Source organism: Pleurodeles waltl, chromosome 2_2 (assembly GCF_031143425.1).
Source record: "Pleurodeles waltl isolate 20211129_DDA chromosome 2_2, aPleWal1.hap1.20221129, whole genome shotgun sequence".
In the NCBI taxonomy this organism is placed as follows: domain Eukaryota; kingdom Metazoa; phylum Chordata; class Amphibia; order Caudata; family Salamandridae; genus Pleurodeles; species Pleurodeles waltl.
The window spans coordinates 398774046-398799250 of NC_090439.1; the positions used below are offsets into that span (position 1 = coordinate 398774046).

The 25205-nt window shown below is 43.3% G+C and overlaps 1 protein-coding gene across 2 annotated transcripts in view; it reads right to left on the reverse strand.

Moving 5' to 3' along the window:
- Positions 1-5584: 5584 nt before the first annotated feature.
- CCDC102B (coiled-coil domain containing 102B) overlaps positions 5585-25205 on the reverse strand; it is a 561597-nt gene continuing 541976 nt past the window's right edge. For both annotated transcript variants that reach the window (XM_069219901.1, XM_069219900.1), the window contains 2 exons: positions 24046-24154; positions 5585-6594 (listed from right to left, as the gene is read on the reverse strand). In XM_069219901.1, coding sequence (XP_069076002.1) covers positions 6565-6594; positions 24046-24154 — 139 coding nt within the window. In that variant the 3' untranslated portion in view covers positions 5585-6564. The remainder of the gene's footprint in view (positions 6595-24045; positions 24155-25205) is intronic.

Consider the following 25205-nt stretch of genomic DNA (forward strand, 5'->3'; position numbering starts at 1 on the left):
TCTTCCTCCTTTCTCTCTGCCAACTTGGGTAGTGAGGTGCCCACCTCCCCTACTCCAAACTTTGCTAGGGCAACACCTAGCTTACCCAAAGAGGTCACCCAACACTTGAGCAACCCCACCATGACCAATAGGGTCAGGGGGCCTACTTTGCTATTGGCCCTGGGGTCTGCCTCCCAGGCCAAGTACAGTGCTGCCAGGAAGGCTAGCACCCAGCAGAGGCTACTGACAGCTGTCAGTACCCAGAACCACACCCTAAGCTCTCCACTGACAGGTGGCTGAGCTGCTTTAAGGGCAACTTTGGGGTCCTGGCACCCCTCTTGCTGTCTAGAGTGGGGGGCTACCACCTCCTGTGGCAGACACCCTCCTTCCACTCTCTCTTCTGTCAGTGCAGGGGCAACACCTTGCATCTGGACAGCTGCCTGACTACTCAGGACTTCCTTGGGGTCAGGTGAGGCCTCACCAGTGCCAACTCTGGGCTCCCCCCTTACTGGGGCAGAAGGCCCTTGGCTCCCTGGAACTCTCTTTAAGAGTGGCCTACCCTTCCTTTTCTTCTTTCCTTTTCTTGGGGACCCCTGTCTCCTAACTGTAGGGACTGACTCCCCAGGACTTTGGGTGGGGGGGGCGCCCTGCGCGACCACCCCATCTGTGACCAGACTCACCTCTGGGAGGTCATTGCCCAGGATACAATCTAGCGGAAGGTCAGCACTGACTACCACCCTAATCCAGTCAAGGATACCCTCCCTCTCTAGGGGCACTATGGCTACAGGTTTGGAGGTGACCTCCCCTGTGGCTATCCTGACTTTCTTTGTCTTTCCTGGGACATACATGTCTGGGGTCACTAACCGGTCACTCACTATAGTGTGACTGGCACCGGTGTCTCTCAGGCCAGTGGTAGGGATCCCATTCACTTGAATGTGGTGGAAGTGCCTACTCCCACCCTCAGGGATCACCAGCTTACCATCTGGTCCTGTCTCCCAGCACAATGCTAGGAGGACTTCATCATCTGAGGAATCCTCCTCTATGGCTACACTGGACAGCCCAGTGCTAACCACCTTCTTTGGACAGGCTGCATCTCCTCTGAAGTGACCTGTCTGCTGACAGTCAAAGCAAGCCCTACTGTCCAAGAGCTTTTTTAACCCTGGGTCTAACTGTCTCTGCTGGTCAGAGTGGGATTTACTCTCCTCCTTCTTAGGGTTCTGGGGTACAGAGGGAGTCTCTGTGGTGGGCTTACCACCTCCCTCCTTAGGTTTTTGGGGACCTGTCCCCCCCTTCTTGGAGTCTCCCCCCTGGGACTTGACAACCACCCTGGTTCTCAACCACTCATCAGCTGCCTCCCCTAGCTCTCTAGGGCTGGTCTGCTTAGAGTCCACTAGATGCTGGCGTAACCTTTCTTGGATACAATTGGTCAAGATGTGCTCTCTCATGATCAGATTGTATAACCCCTCATAAGTATTTACTTTGTTGCCAATAATCCAGCCCTCTAGTGCCTTTAGTGAAATGTCCACAAAGTCAACCCTCAAGACTGGGTACTGACCTTCTGGGTGTCCCTGAACTTCATTCTATATTGCTCTGGGGTCAGACCAAACTTCTTGACTAAGCACCTCTTCATACTAGGGTATGAATCTGCCTCCTCCCCCCTTAAGGTCAGAAGCCTATCCCTCCCTGAGTTGGGGACCAACTCCCACAAAAGGGAACCCCAGTATTGAGGCCTAACCCTTCTCATTTGGAGTGCCCTCTCAAAGGCCCCTAGCCACTTATCTATGTCATCCCCCTCTACATAAGCAGGAACCACCCCCTTGGGTAATCTGGGGCAAACTCCCCCACCCATGGACACCTCAGCTTCTTTATCGCTGCTTCCATCTCTTTTCTCTTTGTATGCCCACTTTTTCTTTTCTAGGGCCAGCTTCTCTGCTTCCAAAGCTATGTATGCTAGCTGGGCCTCCAACTCTCTTTCTCTGATGGATGGGTTCTCTCCTCCTGAAAGGACCCCTCTCCCACCACTAGCTTTGGGTCTGCCCCTAGTGACTGTATCTACTGAGGACCGTTCTTCCTCTTCCTCACTTAGGCTCAGATGCCTTCCCTCCCCTGAGTGGTTAGAGTTAGCATCTTCCCCTTTTTCTTCCCCCTCTGGAGCTTCCTCTGTGCCTAGCCCTTGGGCCTCAGCCCATGCTGTCAGGGATTTAATCAGGATTTGCTTCCTGAGATCAGTGGTTGCAGGCAACCCTCTCTCAATACACAACCCCCTAAGCTGGACTACTGTCAGTGTGGGTAGGCTAGCCAGATCAAGCTCCATGGTTCCCTAGTTTTGTGTCAACAAAAACTTTTTGCAAAAATTGGTAACAAGAATTTAGAAAAATTACAAAAATTCAATAATTGAAATTAATCCAAATTAATTAAAATTAAAAATTAAAAACAATTTTTGCACTAGGACAATTTAAAGGATTTTTAATTTGTTTTATCTAAAACTGTAACGTGATATTGAACACAAGTACATGATCCCGTCGCTGCTTCCAATTATGTTGGAAAATGGGTTATTGGTAGGGCAGGTAGGTACCTACACCTAGCAACAAGCCACTAACCTCCACATAGGTACAGTTAGGTCTCAGTAAATTAATCCCAGCTCTACCCTTGGTAGCTTGGCATCGAGCGTCAAGGCTTAACTTAGGAGACAAAGCGGGTCATTCCGAGCCTGGCGGTCGGTGGCCGCCAGGGCCACCGACCACGGGAGCACCGCCAACAGGCTGGCGGTGCTCCTACGAGCATTCTGACCGCGGCTCAGACGCGGAAAGCCAGCGGTCTCCCGCTGACTTTCCGCCGCTCGTAGGAATCCTCCATGGCTGCGGAGCGCGCTCCGCAGCCATGGAGGATTCCGACTCCCCCTCCCGCCATCCAGTTCCTGGCGGTTCTCCCGCCGGGAACCGGATGGCGGGAGGGGGAGTCGCGGGGCCCCTGGGGGCCCCTGCCGTGCCCATGCCTATGGCATGGGCACGGCAGGGGCCCCCGTAAGAGGGCCCCTAAAAGTATTTCAGTGTCTGCAAAGCAGACACTGAAATACGCGACGGGTGCAACTGCACCCGTCGCACCTTCCCACTCCGCCGGCTCTATTACGAGCCGGCGTCATCGTGGGAAGGGAGTTTTCCCCTGGGCTGGCGGGCGGTCTTGCGAAGACCGCCCGCCAGCCCAGGGGAAAACTCGGAATACCCTCCGCGGTCTTTCGACCGCGGAGCGGTATTTCGGAGGGGGGAAGTCTGGCGGGCGGCCTCCGCCGCCCGTCAGACTCAGAATTAGGGCCAAAGTGTAAAGCATTCAAATATCACAAAACAGTAATTAAATAAAACACAGGAAACAGTTTAAAAATCCAAAACCAATTTATAACAATAGCTTATATTTTTATCTTTAAAATGACACAAAAACGATTAAAATCGGTTCAGGGGAACCGGAGATATGAATTTTTATAGTATTATTATTTTCTAGCGCTTAGAAACAAAAAGCGCCAATCGGGTCATCTGGTTGCACCAGGACCGGGGCAAAGTCAAACTTTCAGGCCGACCGCGATGGAGCCCTGCTCGGCTACAAGTCGCGGGAGGCCTCGGTTAAAAAGTTACCTTCTGACTGAGTCTCTTTTTTGATGTTTTTATTCCCCGGGACGAACCTGCCAGTTGAATCCGACCTCCTGGAGCCTTTGTCCGGATACGCGAAGTCGGTTTCCTCGGTGGTGATTTTTACCTTCGGACTTAGTCGTTTTTTCGAGATGAAAATCCTTCGACCGGGGTAAACCTGGATCTTGATCCGACGTCCGTGGAGCCCTTCTCGGATACGATGGCTGGGAGGTCCCGGTCAACTTTTTACCTTCGGACTTAGGGCCTGATTCTAACTTTGGAGGACGGTGTTAAACCGTCCCAAAAGTGGCGGATATACCACCTACCGTATTACGAGTTCCATAGGATATAATGGACTCGTAATACGGTAGGTGGTATATCCGCCACTTTTGGGACGGTTTAACACCGTCCTCCAAAGTTAGAATCAGGCCCTTAGTCTCTTTTTTGGATGTTTTTCTTTACCGGGACGAACCACGAAGTCAGGCCGGGTCGCGGTTGAGGCAAGCCGGCTAGAATTTCCGCGTCGGGTCGGTCACTTTATGGAGCTTTTTTTCAAAAATTCTCCAATCTTTTCCAAACTTCTGGGGCTTCACCCAGATGTTCTTTTAAGGTTCTTTTGGGGTCCACAGCTCACCCCAAGGGTCCAGAAGTTCTGTGATGGTCCTTGGGAAGTGCGGACTTCAACTCCCAGAATGCACCTGGCGCAAACTCCTTTTTGGCCACTGGACAGTGGTCAGCTGGTCGCTTTCTTGAGGAGTTGGTGCAGGGGACTCTGGTTTAGCAATTTTTTACCTGTAGCAAACAGGGAGTCCCTCCTTGAACCAGTTGAAACCAGGCAAAGTCCTTCTTGTGGTGAAGCCCAAGTGTGCAGCTGGTGCAGTCCTTCTGAGTGCAGGGTCCAGGTGCAGGCCAGGGGTCCAGCAGGGCAGTCCTTCTTCTTCTTTAGTTCCTTTCTTGTTGAATTCTGGAGGGGATCTGAGGCGTGGGTGCAGGTCTGCCAGTTTTATCCTTGCTCCTGGGTGAAAAGCAGGGGGGCCCTGGTTCTCCAATCAGGGACAGGGTCGTCCCCCTGTGATGACCACTTCCTGGGAAGTGTGGCAAAAATCCATCCCAGAAGGCAACAGTCTCTAAAAATCCAAAATGGATGAATCTGATTTTTGGAGGAGAGATCTGGCTGAGCCCACCCACTGGTGTGGCTAAAAATCATAAACACAACCCTCTCCTGCCCTCTCCTAATCTAATCAAGGGGGCACCTAGCTGTCTGGGGTTGCAGGATGTGGGGGTGTTGCTGGGTGCTCCAGATGTCCTTCTCTGCCTTTGAAGACCAGTTTGGCAGCTCTCCCCCTTCCTGCCTCACCATCTGCTGAGGGGAGATTCTCTCCCCCAAGCACATTCCTTTGTGTGAAGTCAGGCCACTTCACACCTCATTAAAGTAGCCTGGCAGAAGCTGCTGCAGGCTGGCCAATCAGAGCACAGCAGCAAAAACAATGCAGAGCTGAAATTGGCAACTTTTTAGGTAAAGTCTAAACTTTTTACCTGAACTGGTTATATTAAATCCAACAACTGGAAGTTGTGGGATTTATTATAACAATCAATTTGATACCAAATTCTTGGTATATAACATTTAAGGAGACTTTAAAATTTAAAATAAAGTCTTCCCATTCTAGCCTATGAAGGCCATTTACTTCAATGAGGGAAAAACGAATTTGGCTGTTTTGACCTCACCAGGGCTTATAAATCTATTTTTATAAAGTCCCTGCTTATAGTTACATGGCACCCAGCCCTAGGGGTACATAGGGCACACCTTAGGGGTGACTTATATGTAAAAATAAGGTAGTTTAAGACTTTGGAAGTACCTTTAATTCCAAAGTCGAATTTGCATATAACTTTAATTTAAAAGCAGCCAGCAAGGCAGGCTTGCTTTTAAAATGACACTGGGCACCTCAGCAATGCACCTAGGTGTGCACCACCTATGCTGTGGTCCCTAAACCTACATGCCCTACCATATACTAGGGACTTATAGGTAGGTTAACTTAGCCAATTATAATTAGCCTAATTTGCATATCCATTTTACACAGAGCACAGGCCCTGGGACTGGTTAGCAGTACCCAGGGCACCATCAGAGTCAGGAAAACACCAGAATAAAGTGGAAAATGGGGGCAAAAAGTTATGGGGCCTCTGCAATCAGCCCCAGTTTCTCACAAACATGTTTGTAAATCTACCCCTTAGTACTATGTTTTGCATTGTTGAGGTTATCAGCTTTTCTAGCCTTGTTTATTTTACCTTAAAACTACCAATGCAAATTTTTGAGAGGAAGGTATACTTTTCGATAAAAAAATACTCCAAATACGGAGAGTGTTTTCCCTAAAGGGGTGTTTAAAAGCCTTACTTTATATTCATTAAGCAATCAAACTCATATTCCATCCATTTTCTAAAATAAAATACATAAACAATTTGGAAGATATACATCCACATAAATTCTTTAGATAATTTAACATTTATATTTTTTCTGTACCCAACAGCAACATATCGCACTAATGACATAAAACGAATCAATCAATAGAATATAGATTACATCTTGCAAGATATACTTTTAGAAATAAAAAAGCATGGTTAGTTAGGTTTGATGACATATAAAAAGTGCTTAATGTTTTAAATATGATTTTTTGATTAAAGCAGCCATTTGATTGTGCCAATGTATTTAGAAAGTTCAGCTTTGTCCCAAGACTTTCAGTGGTATGAAATCCAGTCTCATATCACTAAATGAATCATGTAATTCATTCGCTCATGAAACTGAACGATACAAGCTTTAAACTGCAAGGAATGCTTCTTCAAACGTGTGTCTTCGTGATAATGCTGGGCACGACTGCGGATCCATTTCTTCCTGGATGAGGAGTGGTATGTTTAAATTTCAGGATGAAGCGAACAGGATACTAGACCTTCACATCTCCATTTAGGAACATCACTAACATGTAGGCAGAACTGTGCCCAGGACCTGGTAAGTGTAGAGAAAAAGTACATTGTTCAGTTCATAATGCTTGCAGCGTTTTTACATTTATTTACGAATGTCTACCGCCCACTAGTGGTATTAGGTACAACAGACACCCACATGTTTAATCTTAACTTAATTAAGGGCCTTATTTATACTTTTTGGTGCAAAACTGCACTAATGCAGTTTTGCCCCAAAAAGTTTTGCACCGGCTTGCACCATTTTTTAGCACCAGCTGGGCACCATATTTATGGAATGGTGCAAGCCGGTGCAAAGGGTAGGCTAGCTTAAAAAAGAAAAAAAATGATTCTGACCAGATTAGCATCATTTTTTGACGCTAAGGGGCATATTTATACTCTATTTGCACTGAATTAACGTCATTTTTTTTTAACTCTAATTCAGTGCAAAACTAACTCCATATTTATACCTTGATGCTAGACCCGTCTAGCACCAAATTTATGGAGTTAAAGTCATTTTTTAGAAGTGGAAACCTACCTTGCCTTAATGAGATGCAAGGTAGGCTCCGCAGAATCTACAAATGGATCCCGACAGAAACAAGAAGAACAGTGACACAGGCCCTCGTCAACAGCAGGCTGGACTATGGCAACGCACCCTACACAGGCATCCCAGCAAAAGACCTACTTCGCCTCCAACGCATCCAAAACGCCTCCGCCCGACTGATCCTCAACGTACCCCGCCACAGCCACACCTCCCACCACCTGAGAAACCTTCACTTGCTCCCCGTGGACAAAAGGATCACTTTCAAGCTTCTTACCCACGCTCACTAAGCGCTCCATGACACGGGACCAGCCTACCTAAACAACAGACTCAGCTTCTACACCCCCACCCGTCAGCTCCGCTCCTCTGGCCTCGCCGTCGTCCTCCGCATCCGAAGAAAGACCGGCTGCGGCAGATCCTTCTCATACCTCACCGCCAAAACCTGGAACACCCTCCCCACCAACCTGCGACAGACTCAAGACCTACTCACCTTCAGAAGACTCCTCAAGACCTGGCTCTTCGACCAGTAACTCCTGCTGCCCCCTCCCCCCCCCCCCAGTGCCTTGAAACCCTCACGGGTATGTAGTGCGTTTTATAAATCCACTGATTGATTGATTGATTGAGGGGTATAAGTTGTACCATTTTGCTGAAATAATTCTCAACTACATGCAACTACATGCAATATGTAAAACGTTTCTGATATGGGGAGTTCAACAACAAAATCAATAGACGTTCTTACCCAAAGCTGTGAGGGCATCAGAGATGATGTTATAACTTCATGGGTTTGGCTTTCTCTGTCATAGACTGAGCATATACAGAACCTTGACTGATATATCGTTGAATATATTTTGACATAATGCGTCTCTGGATGCCCACTACTAGTTAAATCATAGTACCATTCCTTGACTTGTAGCAATTCTTGATGAGCAATATATGGTGCATCTTTCCCATGTAAAAAGAGATCCCACTCTACTCTGATTTCTTAAATTCATTTGCAAACATAGTTCTCCATTGAATTCTTCTTGTTTGGCTTGTACTTGACTTAAATATTTGTTGACTATGGTAGATTTTTTTAACCTGCCCATTACGATATTAGGAGTAGGCATTAGTTCTCCCCGAACTCCTCCTTCTCCTAAGAGAGCACTTGCCTTGCCAAGATGTTTCCTTGTTCTGTAAGTTATTGTATACTGGAATCTTTTTTTTTTTTTTAAAAGCCCATCTTGAATGTCTAATGTTTAACTATTTAATTGATTTTAAATACAACAGATATTTATGGTCCATCCATATGGTGACCTAATGTAATGCTCCTTCTAAATAGTGTTACCATTGTGTGAAGGCCTCCTTAATCACTAGTTGCTCCCTATCATAAAATGGTGTAGTTTTATTTAAAATTGAAAGTGTTTTTTTTAATAATAAGCCACCAGGTGGACCGTCCCGGTCTCAGGATCTCTTTGCAACAGTACTACAGCAATAGCACTGATGCATCAGTCTTTTCTATGAGGGGCATCTGCAGATTTGCATGTCCTAGAATAGGTTCTGATGTAAATGAAGTCTGTTCAATAGTTAAAGGAATCTTCCTGTTCTTGGTCCTGCAGAACGAAGCGACAATTCTGAGTCAGTGCTGTCACAGTTTCCAATATGGTCGGAGTGTCTTTTATGAAGTGGCAGTAGAAGTTTGCAAAACCAAATAGTCATTGTGTTTATTTGACAGATGTTGGAGATGCCCACTGTAATAAAGTTTCGACCTTGTCTTGATCCACACTGATACATATACTATAAAATCATCACAATAAATTATTTTTAACATTAGTTTATATGGTTTTGTACTTTAAGTCCCTCCCTCCTTTATTTTCTGTGTGACGGTGTTGCAGTACTAGTGGTTGGCCAGATGAGGTGCTGAACTTACTCCAGGTCTGGGGTGGAGTACAGTTACTACTGATTTGCAGTCTCTTTTTTGTTGCATTAGTTATACAAATGCAGCATGTGAATGGCAAAAGTCTTACTTTTATTCGGTCGGTGCTTGTCTACCCTCAATCTCCTCCTGAACGCTCCCTAAACATTTCTCATTTAGTAATAAATAATCAAAATTTTCCAGCCACTTCACCTGCTGCTCCCACATTTACATCAACCTAGACTTACATGTGCAAAGATCTCCACAGTCAGAGGTCTAGGCACAGAAAAGATAGGAGAAGTGGTAGCGTGGACTTTCGCACATATGCTTGTCAACAGCATTTTGTAGCACTATTGTAGTTCTAATAAATATAGTACAAAATGCAGTTTCGGTATAGGCTTCACAATCTGTGACTGAAATGGTGTCATAACACTTTGTCAACGATGAAAGACTGTGACTAACCCCAACACTACCCAAAAAAAGGCTTATAGCTGAAAAGCCAAAAAGTGGCTCTGAGGTTACTGAGATGGGGAAAAGTAGCTCAACGGAAAAGCAAGCAGGTATACAATGAAGTTGCTGAATGGTGTAACACACCATTGACAAGCTACTAGGATGGTGGAAAATAATACCTATAGCAGAGCAGCAAACTCAAGAAGTTTTTAACTAGCAAAGCAAGAATTCAGAAAATAAGCAGGATGAGCCAGTGGGGAAATGCCCAATGGGTCTAGAGGGGAAAATAACCAAAGGGAACTAAACAACAAAGGTGGGAGTACAAAATGCTGAGTGACGAACTGCATGGTAGTGAAGGAGCCGAAACAAATGGGAGAAGTTGCCAAGCACTGACACTGACCCAGTGTCTGCATTGAGATTACATAGCCACAGCCTCCCAGACATCCCACTCATAACACAGATGTGTCGCTCAAGCTAACCCTCAGAATCCTGTTCACCATAACCGCCAACTCAAACCTCTTTTTTAAATTTTAATGAGGGCTTGAAGCCATCAAGTCTGACGGTCAGGTGACAAAGTGTGCCGGCCCATATTTACAATGCCATGCAAAGACACCTTGCTTGGCTCCGGCCTTTTTTTTATTTAGAGTGGCACAGCAAAAAGGCTTGCAGCACTACCCTCCGCCAACACTGAGTGAATAAGGCCCTAAGGGCCATATGTACGAACACATTTTCCCATTGACACAGAATGGGAAAAACCCTTTGCTACATCTGGCCCTAAGTGTTTCAAACCTTAGTCCTCCATCAGCTATGACTTGCATCAGTGATGTACAAATCATGCATTATAAATTCAGACCACATAGTATTTGGTTAAAAAATAGTTACAAGTTTAGTCATTTTAGTGATACAAAAGCACAATGAATCTGTTACAGTTAATTTCAGGTGATTAAGGTTTTCATCACTGCATACACTAATAGCTCACACCTATTCTAAAAATCATTCTAGGTCCACACGTCATCACCATAGTTTGTAGTACTACACCATCTGGTGCTCACCATTTCTGCATTTGGAACATCAGTTGTGTATATGCTTTTTAGTTAGTGACACTTGAGACACAACAGAGCTATTTTATGCCATCCCCCAGCTGAGAGGATCAGAGATGTAGTTCATGGGCCGGTTCTATTTATGACTCCCTATCCCCTGAAAAAGATCTGTTTTGTGGTGCCATTTTCCATTTTTGGGGCATTTTTTTCACTGCTACCATGTAAAGGAAGAGAACAAGGTGGGCAGCCAGGCCTCATAAATATCCCCTCATTGTCCGAAAATGATGTGACCATGATACCTGGGGGTAGATCCTATACTGCCAATAACTTGCTTAGTTAACCAGATAGCTACTGAAGACATTTTGGGGCAGATTTAAGAAAAGTGGTGCTCCACCTAATGCAGCACCACTTTTCTTGCGCCTCTTAATGCCCCCCTACTGCCTCCCTGTGTACAGGGTATTTAAAATATGGTGCACCATAGCGCAAGATAGGTAGCAATAGAGTCAACAATTTTTACACTATTGATGTGCTGTTCACAGTTAGCGCCAACATTTTGTTGCTAACCCTTAACAGTATGTAGGGGCCCATTATTATAAATAATGGTGCATCCCTTTTTAATGCCTACTCTGAGCAGGCATTAAAAATGATGAAAAAAATAGTGCAAAGAAACCTTTTAGAATCCACTTAGTATTTCATGTTGCCAGGGTCATGTCAGCAATTACAAAGACTGGAGCACCTCCGACTCCAATATTAGTAGATGGCTCGCAAAGGTATGAAATGGAAGGGATTCCAGTGTCCCATTATTCATTTTGGCCAACTCCAACATTTGATATCTAGGAAGGTGAACAACACCGCAGAGAGACTCTGGGAGCCGGACCTCTTTTGAGCATGCACCCAGCTAGTTTCTAAATTCCATCTGTAGTACCCAAAGCAAGCAGGATTCGGAACAAAACTCCAAAGGTGGAATTTTTCAAGGGAGGGGAAATGGCGGCCACTGTCAGGAATATTGGGAAAGACATAGCTAATGCACAGAAGAAACTCAGACATGTAGGCTTCAATCCCTCATTCAAGTTTAGAAGACAATAGTATGGGTGTATATGGAGGATGGGATCCTGGAGATTAGGTTGACAGAAACTTTCGGTTTATGGGCCGGGGATCTGAAAGAGCATGCATAAATAAATATCAGTTTAATTACAGAGGTGGTGCCTGGCAAAACACCCCAGTTGTTTTGGCACCTTCACTATGGTGCAGTCTGTCACTTGACATTCTATACCATTACCTTTGATTTTCCCTTTGATTCCTTGCCCCTTCAGACCTTTTGCCCGTCCTCAATGTGATACTTTCTGTTTGTCTTGTAAATCCTTCCTTTGCCTTCCACACTCTTCTTGTGTTTGCTGCTCTGCTACAGATCCTACCACCCATTTTCCTAGTAATGTCTCAATTGGTGTATTGCACCTTTCAGCAATTTCTTTCCCTACCTCTTTGCCCCTTCAGTAAGCCACCTTCTTCCATCTCAGCAGTCCTGCAGCCTAAGATCCAGGCCTGATTCTGGGTAGGGCTGAGGCTAGTCACAGTCTTTCCTCTATGATAAATAGGTAAGTCATATGATGCCATTGCAGGTGCTTACTATACAGATGGCATGTTTTGTAATTCATAAGCCTCTCGGTGTATTTTGTGTTTCTTTTATTCAAGATATCTGAGCAGTAATTCTGAGGCCATCTTGGTTTCTGTGGGCGCTGTTGGACCTGGAGCTTTTTGCAGGGTCACCCCTAGATTTTTACTGAACCCATTTTTGTTTTCATTGGGACTCTGTTCACACTTCCCCTGCTAACCAGTAGTAAAGTGCTTGTGTTTTCTCTCTAAAACTTGTTAAATTGACATTTACCTAATTGGTATATTTAATTTACATATAGGTGCCTAGTAAATAGTACTATATGTAGCCAAGGCCTGTAAATGAAATGCTTCTTATGGGCTGCAGCACTTATTGTGCCGCCTACTAACAAAAGGGCTCCATAAAACATGCCTACATTTCTGACTGCAGCCTGTGTGTGCATTTTTTAAATTGACATTTCCACCTGGGCAATAAACCTTTTTTCAGGCCTAAGTCTTCCTTATTAATACTGATACCTCACCTCTAAGGTAACCCCTAAAGGCTCGTAGGGCCAGCTGTATGGTATGGCATGTGTGTTTATGTTTTATGTGACCTGACAGTGAAAAACCTCTAAATTCATTTTTCACTGTTGTAAGGCCTATCTCTCATATAGACTAACATTAGGGCCTATATTTATACTTTTTTTGCACCGTATTTGCATCATTTTCTGACGCAAAAGCAATGCAAACTTACAAAATAGAATTGCATTTTGTGAGTTTGAGCAACTTTTGCGTCAAAAAGTGACCCAAATGTAGTGCAAAATAATATATAAATATGGGCCTAGGTCTCCTTATTATATTTAAGTGCTAGCTTCATATTGTGAGCACATACAGGAAGGCTATTTGCGCTTAAATAAATTGTAATTTAAAAATAAAAATCTTTCCAATATTAAAGTCAGATTTCTTTTAAAGGTATTCTGAATTTACCACTTTTAGAAAGTTGACATTTTTCTGCCCAAACCAAATGTGCCTTTCTTCTCTGTCCTGGGTCACCTGACTGTGAATAGCTCTGCAGTTGTGTATTGCTTCCAGATAGCGAGACAAATGTAGACTTGGTGTGAGCAGAGAGGGTCTTCCTGACAGGATGGCTGGTGAGGAGCTGTCCCCTGCCCTGATTACATTTCAATTGCCTCTGCCTGCAGCATGCATAAAGGAATCAGGCACCAGGCCTGCTTTGCCTTTCCACACCCTAGACAGTTTGGATCCAGGACCAGGGCAAGGGGAAGAACTTGCCAGAATAGGGTTTGGGATAGGTCAGGGCACTTCCCACACAACGGCTGACATCTGGTATAAAAATGGAAATTTCGGAGCCTACTATCAGATCACTCCTGCACCTGTGGAAGATGCAGTAGAAGAACTTCCCTGCAGCCAGATGCACTTGCTGGAAGGACTACCTTGTAGACTGAAGAAGGAATATTTTACCTTTATGCCCTGAACCCAGACTACCCAGAGTGAATCCTTTGGGAAGATGCCTGTCCTCAACTGGGTAGTTGACTGACGGGGACACAACAAGCTTCAAGAGGCCTCCTTGCAACTACCCAGCTGACCGGCACCAAATGAACCTGCCTGGACCTGCTTCAGCCCTGCTGCTGGTCTGTGCTGGACTATATCCTGATCCCCAAGAGTTGTCTCCCAGGTCCTGGATGCTTGGCTGACATTAGTGAAAAGTCTTCCTAAAGAAGACAGTGAAGAAGTAGAACTTTTGTGTCACTAGCAGCCACGAACTGGCTCATTCATGTCCAAAATTGATTGTCCATGACAACCACAAAAATAAAGTTCCAGCCAGGCCTGGTCTCTGTGATGGCAGGAACTGTCCCCAACCACCAGCAATGTAAGACCTGTACATTGAGCTGACAATGACTGCCCATGATGATCAACCAATGCTAAGCTCCATTGACAACCTTTCCTTTGTGCTACAGAAATGACTGTCCACTATGCTTGACCTGCTCTGTGCACCAAACCTCTCCTGATTGCCCCCCCCCCCACTGCCAATGCAAACAGGACCCTTAGCGCTGACTCGTGAAGGTAATCTTTTCAGTGGGGCTAACCTGGTCGCTGTAACCGGCCACCACGCCACTGTGGTCTGCCTCAGATTATGACTTTCCTCCAGTCCAGTGTGACCAGATAACCACAAGGAGTGCTTTGAGATTGTTGGTTCTATTTTTCTAAACACTTTGAATCTGAATATATTGTTGGTTCTACTGAATAGATTTTGTTTGTTTTGATTGCATTTTATTTATTAAAATGTACTCTATTTTTCAAAATTGTTTTGGGATTTTTCTTGTTTTGTGTTTTCAATTTATTACTGCTTGTGTGCTGCCTAAATATTTTACACGTTGCTTCTAAGTTTCCTGAGTGCTAACAGAGGTTTAAGCACAGGTTATTGTAGTGACTTTTATGGTTTACCCTGATAACGATTGTTTTTCTTGCTTGAGTGAGGCTTCCACCCCCCTAATACCATTTCTTACAGGAACCATTATGAGCTAGTGTCTCCAGTGTCATTTCCCATTCCCCATTTTTCCCTGGTTTCCTAAACTACATATTATTATTTAGTACTTGGGTTGGAACAGGTAGAGGATTGGGATTGTCAGCTATACTCCTCTTGAGGATAACATTTCACCTTTAAATCTTGTGATTTACATGTTAGACACATCATTTCAACAGACATTTAAGTAATATTTAACATAAAATAATTAAAGTATATACTATATACCAGGATGAAAACATGAAAACCCCTGGCCCATCATCTTACCACACAGTTGTGGCTGTCTAGTTACAACTAGCAAGCACTATAAATGTGTTATGGCGAAGTGGTGGTTTGGCTGTAATAATCCTGATTTAAGTCTCCTGTAAACTAATTTAATCCTATCCTCAACAGTATCCAACAGGGAGGTGGGCAGATGTCTAGGATATTCTGCTTTGTGCTGAGCAGAGATGTAACACGCAGGAAATGGATATTTGACTTAGCTTATTTTGGTGACTTGCCTCAATCATGGTGATGCTGCCAGATTACTGCTGGTGGCAAGGCATTTGGGGCCAGATGTATTAAACGTTTTTGCGTTGGGCCTTTTGCGATAGCAAAAATGTATTTTGGTATGTATCAAGTCCAATTTGTGATTCGGTAACTTGTTACTGAATCGCAAATTGGATTTGCGACTATATACCAATTCGATATTAGGAAGGGGCGTGTCAAGGGTGTCCCTACCTAATACCGAATCACAGAGGTATGTATGATTGTTTTGTGACCGTGAATGCGGTCGCAAAACAATCACAGTTAACACCAATTTCAAGTTGGTGCTAACCCACTCGCAAAGGGGAAAGGGACCCCTTCCTCTTTGTGAATGCATGCAAAAACATTTTTTAAGAGCAGGCAGTGGTCCCCTGCACCACTGTCTACTCTTAAAAAATAAAAATAACATTTTTCATTTTTCTTTTTTAAAGTATCCTGTTTTCCTTTAAGGAAAACTGGCTGCATTTTTTTAAAAAACGATTGCTTTATTTAAAAGCAGTCACATACATGGTGGTCTGGTGAGCTCAGCAGGCCACCATCCCTGTGATTGTAGCCATTCTCAATAGGTCACAAATTGTGGCATACCTCTTGGATATTTATGAGGTAGGTGTATTTGTGAGCCCTTGCGAATCGCTATGTATAACTCCTGGAGTTTCATACATTCCAATAGCAATTACTTAATTGTGATTCGCAAAAAAGCGCAATTTGGTAATTGCTTTCGAAATTTGTTACATCTGGCCCTAGGAGAGGCCCTATGAAACATTAAGGTGTAAGACCACTGCACAGTAATCAGGCCTGCCAGTTTATACTCTCTGACTCCCTCTCTACAGGTGCTCATATTAGGTGCACCACAGAATTCTAAATGGGTGATAGTATCAGAGTATATAAATTGCACATTTTAGACGTCAAATATTATGTTACTTTGTACCATAATATCTTAGAGCTATGCTATAGTATCTGTACATTTTGAGGAGGAATAGCAATTGTATTATTTTTAAGTTGTATCACTATGTGTTGTCAGGTGATTTCTTACCATGTTGTGAAAGAGTTCTATTGTAAGTGGAGAGCTATCGAAAGCCCTCGCACCAGTCATGATTAGAAAGCATACTACTGAATAAAGGGAATCTTTTTAGGACTCAGTTGCACACAATTCTCTGCTCCAGCTAATAAATGTGAGACTAGCTCGCTCCATCTGCAGCTAACTCATGCAGGGATTGCTGAAGTATTTAGCTGCTCCTTTCTGCAACATAGAAAATGAAATGTTCACAGAAATGGTTCTGCAGTAAGTGTTATTTCTTTCTCAAGATTAGTTCCTTTATAGGGTAAGCAATAGCTCTGCAATAATGTGTCTCTGGTGAGAACATTTCACAGACGTGCAGTTGCACAGGCATTTCATGCTCATATTTTACCAATAGGTGTGAACTTTCTTTGTTAAGCTTCCTAAGGGGATATTTGTTACTCTACAAAAAATATATTTTAAAGAAATTGAATCTCCATCCTTCTGTGTGAAGGATACAAATAAATGGATCACTTAGGAATGAATGTGCTGGATAATGTGACTCTACCTAATCAGGGCTGCAAAACTGTAACTGGAAATGGAGTTGCCTACTTATATGAATGATTTCTGTTGAGATCTGCAGCTTCACGCTGAGTAAATGTCTTTCCACCCGTCATTTTATTGTTGCTTTAAATATAGCAGGTGCACATTTTTTATATTCACTCATACTCGATATCATTACAGAGCAAAATGCATTTACTAAGTCCATTTGCCATGAAATCCACTGCTCCTTTGCCTTTCACAACAATATTATTCTAGTTAACCTAAGCGATCCAATATTACACACAATAGGGCATATTTAAGAAAAGTGGCACTGCACACAGTGCAACACCACTTTTCTTGCACCCATTTGCAACCCCCTAATGCCACCATGTGTGCGCCGTATTTAAAATACGGGCACCATGGAGATAGTTAGGGGACTAGCATTTGAATTTTTTATGCTGGTCCGGCGCTTTGCAGGAAAAGCATAAAAAATTCTGATGTTAATCCTGCAAAGCGTCCAGAGGCCCATTGTAAGCAGTGGAAGCCTCCTTTTAATGCCTACTGTGAACAGGCGTTAAAAAGTGCTGAAAAAAATGTCTCAAGGAGCACTCTTAGATATTCTTGCAACATTTTTTTGGCCTTCATAAAGAGGGAGTGCCCCCTTAAAATACATTATGCCTGGCGCAGGCATAATGTAGCACAAAAGTTTACAAAGTGGCGCAATGCCATATATAGTGCAACGTTTTGGCCTTCTAACACCACATTAGCGTAAAAAAACGATGTTAGTGTGGTGTTAGAATGGTGCTAGGGGCTCCTAAATATGCCCCTATATCTGTAAACAAAAGCCTCAGAAATTCCTACTTTAGGGGAAGTCTGGTGATTGCAAACATGCTCGGACTGGACGTATTTTGACATTGGGCATTTCCCTGGTGAGCAGGAGTCTTTTAAGGTGTTTTGTAGGGCAGTCACTTTCTCCAGCGTCCCTATCTAATTACAACAGACACGGGTTCAGGAGAAAAAGAGGGCGGGAAGAGATAGAGAGAAGGAGAGTCATGAGAGAACGAGGAGGAAGGGGGCAGGGCTGGTGTGAACATTTTTGACTGGGCTGCTTTTGGTTCCCAGTCCGGCCCTGATTGCAAGGAATGGCGCCCATTAAGGCCAGAGGAGGACCAACATTCACCTTTAGAAAGACATCCCAAAAACTGCACAATGTAAACCATGAAGCAAGATCATTTCTGGTAATTTCAAGCGTGTGTGCACGTGCTGGAAAGCTCTGGATTGTTTTTTTTCACACAGCCACCATTTTGGTGAGTTAAAGAAGGAATGAGGCATTCATACAAGAACATTCTTATGTTTTTGCACATGCAAAGGTATAAGCTTCTGTGTTCGGGGAAAATATATATATATATATATATATATATATATATATATATATAGTAGTTTGAATAAAGGAAACTTGGACTCTGGAGAGTGCCCTACCTGGTTCTTGTGTGTAGCCAATTGTCTATATATATATATATATATATATATATACACACACACACATGGAGGTAGCACGTTAGATTCCTCAATTGACAAAAGCTTGGCTGGGTATCATCTACCAAGACGTTTGATTTGAGATATTCAGAAAGGTGACTGTTCACTTCCTTTCTCAAAATCTTGAAGATAGCTGTGGCACTAACAAAGAAATAGGTCTAAAATTGGATTCAATAAATGAATGCTACTGTAAAAGGCTTCTTTACAAGTTGGGCCACAAGGGCCATTTTCCAGACACAAGGTACTGTTGAAGATATGAATGAAGAATTACAAAGTTTCTGATTACAGACACTGGGATAGAGGAAGGTATTGCCTACTGAGAAGGTTATGCTGGGCAAGTTATCTATGAGAAGAGGGAATTGACTGGGAAGCCTACATAAACCTCTTGGCCACCATCCTCGGGCTGATCTCAGCCTCAGGGACCCCATCACCTGGGGCCCAGCTGTGTGAAAACGGTTGTGGATTCCTGGGGAAACAGAATTCCCGCTGTGCCGCTGTCCCAGCTGGCTCCCCGCCTCCTGCGGGAGCTGCCATGGCTGTCTCAAAGAGGGAGCTGCTAAACATGCAGCTCCCTCTCTGTGAGATCAATGGTTTCCTCTGTTTTCCTGTCTGCATTTCTGCAGGCAGGGAAACAGAGGAAATCTATGCTTCTAAAGAGCAAACAGCTATGTCCCAGGGACATAGCAGGAGCCTGGGGGGTGGCGGTCCCCAGGGCCATTATTGGATCCATGAGGGGGCCCCTTCCAACATTTCAAATAGCCTCAGGGAGTTGGTGGTCTCGAGGCAGGAGGTCTACAACAGACCCCTATCTTATTTAAATTCAGTCTTGGGGTGGCAGTCCCTGAGGCTGTGGGTGGGTATGCCCCTGCATTTCATTCTATCTTTTGGCCCCAGGAGATGGCGATCCCCAGGGCTGCAGGGGCACTGCACTCCCCCACCCCCACATTATTCAAAATTGGCCCAGGGGAAGTGGCAGCCCTTGGGGCGGGGGTACTCATGGCCCTCCCATGCAATGTAATAATCACCTTGGGGAGGTGGCACTCCCAAAGGCTTTAGTAAGCCCCTGGAACGGGCCCTGTGTACCCCCCTTTTTTTTCAATGCCTCCGGGACCTGGCCCACCCAGGGGCTTCAATAAAACAAGCACAGGAGCCCTCACTTGATTTTTGTTTTTATTTTCACAAGATTCATGGACCTGCCATGGTTCCGGGGGGCCCTCTTGGAGCTAAGGGGTCAGGGTGCCCCTACAGAGGTCCTTTTTTTTCCTGGGATTCAACTGAAGCCAAGTCCCAAGATGGCGCCAACACTTCCTTGTTTAAGTGTTGGCAGCCAATCAGGTCTCAGCATGTGATCGAGAGGGTTTCTGGCATCTTTGTGTCCCTATTTATACAAATGTGTTTTTTCTTTAATTTCTCAAAAACATAGTCAATGGAATTCCACCAAATAGCAAAAAGGGCTATTTCTAGGCCAAGAACTACCTTTCTGCCAAATTTGGTGTAATTCTGTCTGGTGGCTATTCCTGTTCAAAATCCCCATGAAAAAATGCATGGTGAAAAGCGTTTTGAGACCCCCCCCTTTCTTGACCCCCACTTGACAGATCACCCAGAAACTTTCTAGACAGACGTTGTCATAATTTTTGGTAAAAGTTTATGAAGATTCATCAAATAGAGCCAAATCTATTAGTAAAATAAAAAATGCTTTTTCAGTAGAAATGAGGTCTTAGCTATAGCTACCTAGTATATATATATATATATATATATATATATATATATAATTTCATATCCCAACAGCAGTTCTTGAGACAACTAAATAATACTGAGTTATATGTCTGTGTTGACAAATCAGATTGATTTGCAACAGAGGTATTTCAATCCTATAGAGGGGTGTTATAGGGACCAATTGTTAAGTTGGGAGTTGGGATGAGAGACAACTCCCACAACCCTAATATTGTATTTGCTCGCAAAGGTAAATGACAGTTTGACAAATCTCTTGGGATGTCCTATAGTCTTGTCTAAAAATAGTTTATTAAAGAACTCTTCAATCTTTATTGATCTTTTGTTATCTTCCTTTGTAAGGTATTTGAACTCCTATGTCAGAGATACTAAGTATTTTCTTTTCAAAAGATACATAACCTTCACTGGGGAGCAAAAGATTGGCTAGCTTGACTTGATGTCAAAAGTTTATACACAAGCATCGGACATGTTGATGGGCTGAAAGCATGTAAGCACTTTTTGAGACCCAGGAGTTTTTATCTGTTGGAGCACACTCATATGTTTTTGACAATGATTGAAATATGTCTTACAAAAATGTGTTTATGTTTAGAAATGAATGGTTCATACAAATACAGGAAACTTTGATGGCCAACTTCTTCCCCCCCAGATACGTCAGTTTGGTGGTAGCCTGGTGGGAGGAGCAGGTGCTATAGAGACGCAACCTGATGAATTGGAAGAACAAGGTCAACATATGGCTTAGATATATTGATGATGTGTTCTTTGTGTGGGAGAGCAGTGAAACTGACCTACAGGTCTTCCATAGGAAACTGAATGAAAATTAGGTCAATTGGAAATTTACCTTGTAGCATAGCCAGAGCACAACTAAATTTCCTGATTTAAAAGTTAAGGTTGATAATGGGGCACTTAGTACTGAGTTATTTAGAAAGAAAATAGCAGGGAACTTGATCGTACATGCTGCTAGATGTCATCCACCCAGTTTTAGGAAGAGCATCCCATACTGCCAATGTCTTTGTGCAAAGAGGAACTGCAGTTTGGAACAAGTCGATCAGAAAACCAAAAGGGGAATGATAGAGAGATTCAGAGTCGGGAATTATACTAGTGAGGCCTTGAAACAGGCAATTGTGGGAGTGGATAGGGAGGAATCCCTATTTAAACCAGGGCACTCTAGTACAGGTGAACGAGAAAGGGAAGGTCCACTCAGATTCATTACAAAGTTCCACAGTCAGGCTGGACGTTTTAAACAGATTTAAAACAATTGATAGGGAATTTTGAGACAGAACCCAATTTTGAAGGAAAAGATAGTACACAGTCATCAGGGCTCACCTAAAACTAATTGGTTGGAACAGGTAAAAGTTTTCAAAAGTGCAGGCATTGCAAAGCCTGCAAGTAAAATGGTAATATCCAGGAGGACATTGTACAGAGAATACTTAGGAAGCAGCGTATTCTCAGGTTGATCCAGTGCAGCACACATTTTTGGGTTTACATTATAACATGTTCATGTGAGAAATGGTAGATAGGTCAGACCACCTTTCCAGTAAAAAAGCAGATACTTGAGCATTGGAGGGCAATCTCCAAAAATGACCAAAGTTATGCGACAAACAAACAATTCCAAGAGGCTCATAACAGAGGTTGGACACCTGCAAGATACTTTGGAATTGATTCATCCCAAGGAATCCTTGGGGTGGGACTCGTATCACGATTTTACGTAGATCAGAAGCCCACTTTATACTACAGGCTGACTGCATAATTTCCCAAGGGATGAGCAGAGATGTAGAGATCATGGCTGGAGGCCTCCCCAGGGCTAGAAAATTGAATGATTTAGGTAGGCATTAGGCAATGAAAAAGGGAACATGAAGTCATTGTGGTTTGGATCTATATATGAAAGATGAGGTATTTAAAAGAGGGCACATGAGGTATTGCCTTGAAAAGTTGAGCCTGGTCGTGATCACAATGTCAAGCCTATTATAGGTATATGTAGATACTACACAGGAATGTGTAGGTAATACAGTACCCAGTAGGGTGTTACACCTGAACTGTTATGGAGTTCTAATTGGACATCTGAGTGCCATCAATGAATTGGGACTCTTGGTTATGATGATGAGATTATGTACTGGGACGTTTTGTGGAAACTCAAAAGATACAATTGTTCATGGATTATATGTGTGAGATGAAGGTTACATTTCAGAATGTATTTTTTCTTAAGAATGAATGTTTGTGAAAATTCAGTGAGTGTACAGTCACATATAAAACATGTGTCTTGGGCATGATTATGAAATTATGTACTGTGATTTTCACGTGATTTTTTTATAATTAATTTAATTTATTGGATGGGTTATATATGTTTGATGAAGGTTAATTTATAGAAATGATGAATCAATTGAGTAGAGTTAATTAAAAATATTTATTTTCTTGTGCTCTTACGCTGCGCAATGAGTCTTTGTCCCCTTTCCTTGCAGGTGAAGCTTTGCAGCATGTTAATGACAGTGTGAATGGACTAGGAAAACACGTAATCAAGGACCCGTGTGAGGTTGAAATGCATTTTATTTGTTTCCTTTGCCGGGAATAAATGTATCTTTTCCAATTGCAGGCCGTGTTAAATGTATACAAGGCAAAATGCATTCCAATGGCTTGTTATGCAAGTGAGGTCTAGGCATATGAAGCTTGCAAGGCATTTCAAATTGTGCAAAAGACATTTTTACCCCAATATATACCATCATTTATTGTCCATGAAGAATTGGAGATGGGGTATCTATCAGATCAGGTGATTTTATCCCCCCTGGCTCCCTGGATTCACATTTGTCTAACCCGGCTCTCAAACTAAAAAAGACTGGAAATGTGCACAAAGGCAGTACAGGCTAGTGGCCAACATGGAGTGTGAGGACACTGATTTAGCTAAACCATCTGCGCGGTCCTTTACTATGCTCAAAACCAGTCACACCATTAGGCCTTATATGCTTGGAATTAGGAATCTTTACCATAGATTTTTCTTGGCCAGATTTAGGATAAACAGTCTGCATTGGTTGGTAGCAAGGCCCCCAGTGGATTTATAATCTGGAGGAGGTGGGTTCTTGTTTGTGTGATAAGCGGTCAGCTCAAGGAACCCTTCATTTTGTGTTATTGTGTGAACATTACCGGGTCTCTTGCCAACAGTTCATCGTCCCTCTGTTAAAGGGAAAGTGGTTCATACAGGTGAGTCCAGCTCTGATATACCTCCATATGTTGGGCGGTGTGTACGCAATGGACCAGATCACTAGTTTTTTTAATGGCCATGATGAGGTGTAGGAGAAGGGCAGGTCCCCAGAATAATCATATGTGTCTTTTGAGAGATTCTTCAATGGTTTAGTATGGGGGGATGGGTTTTTATGATGTTTTGAGACGTTTTGCGATGTTAATGATTTCATTCGTAAATTGATTTTAGAAGTGCATGTTTTTAGCTTTACATAAAAATTACTCCTATTAATCCTGTAGTACTACTTCCCCTAAATTCGTTTGTGATTTGGCCCCTTTGTTCTTTTTTTTAATATTGGGTCAGAGCAGGTTAGAATTTAGCTAGATTGAAATGGATTTCAGGATGTCTGATTTCAAGCCAGCACCTCAAATTTGTGTCATCAGAATTGCTCATAGAGCTGGGTGACATATGTATTGATATGAAAGCCACTGGAGAGATGCTCAGCACTTCTGTCAATGGGTGCATGTAACAACCGAAGTTAGCTGGAGTGAGAATGAACTCAGATGTTCAAAGTGGGATCCAGTTGGTTTATGGCAGTGACTTGCATAGATGGCTGACTAATGCTTGTTATCCATTCAAAAACTATACACATACAAATAAATATATCTAGCACAGATGAGCACTGCTGGCCCAATTAAACAATCTTTTTAGAGAATTGAAAACCAAACAATTAACCAATGAATATTCTAGTAGCAGTGGTAACCTAACACCACTCTCTATGAAAATGTCCTATCTTTAGCAAAGTATAATTAAATATACTTTTGATCATAAAAGCAACAATGCATATTTAAATGGAACTGGATGTACTAGATGTACTCTGAAATTGAATAAAATATTGTAATGTTTACAACTCTGAATGCATAACATTTTGGAAATGCCTACCTGTTTTTGAGAATGATTTTTACATCTGGTAACTTCTTCAAATTTCAATTTACACTGAGTTAATTCAGTTTCCAAAGTCTTAATCCTCATTTCCAGAGTTGCCCGTAACCTAAAATTAGAAATATGTGGTGAATATTTGAAACATCAGTTATTCATTTAGGCCCTGATTTATACTTTTTGGGAAAAACTGCAAAAAATGTAGTTTTGCACCAAAATGTTTAGCACCGGCTTGCACCATTTCTGTGCACCAGCCGGGCACCATATTTATGGAATGGTGCAAGCCGGTACAAAGGGTAGGCTAGTGTAAAAAAAAAAATGATGTTAGTCGGGTGGGGCTGGCGGTATGAAAGAAGGGGTTTTGCACCAAAAAAATGACATTAGGACAGTTACGGTAAAATAAAATGGCTCTAACCTGCCTAGAGTCATTTCCTGACACAAAACCATCCATACCACATGACTCCTGTCTTAGAAAAGACAGAAATCATGCCCACCACCCCAATGGCCAGCACGTGGGACCAGGGTCCCCTGGGCATGGCCATTGCGCCCTGTGCCATGTATGGGGGCCCATTTCCGGGACCCTGTGGCACTTTAAAAATAAAACAAAATACTTACCTGTACTTACCTGGGATGGGGTCCCCCATCCCCCGCTGTCCCTCTGGTGTGGGTGGGGGTGTCCCTGGGGGCCTGGAGAGGGGCACCTGTGGGCTTATTCCATGGTGTTCCACCATGGAAGTAGGCCCACAGGTCCCCTAACACCTGCCCTGACCCAGCCACTAAAAAATGGGGCAAAGCAAGCTTTGCACAATTTTTTTGACCCCCCCCCCCGCTCCTCCCTCCCATGCACCATTTTTGCTCAGGAGTATAAATATGGCGTTATGGCCATAGAGTCATTTTTTACACGGGAACGCCTACCTTGCATCTCATTAAGGCAAGGTAGGTTTCCACATCCAAAAAATGACTTTAACTCAATAAATGTGTCTCTAGATGGATCTAGCACCAAAGTATAAATATGGAGCTAGTTTTGCACCGAATTAGAGTAAAAAAAAGTTATGCTAATTCAGTGCAAACAGAGTATAAATATGCCCCTTAGTTTTTTGTGTTAAAGAGTAAATACTGGGAAGCAAGCAGTTATCTACAGCAACCAAAAACGCTCAAGTGCA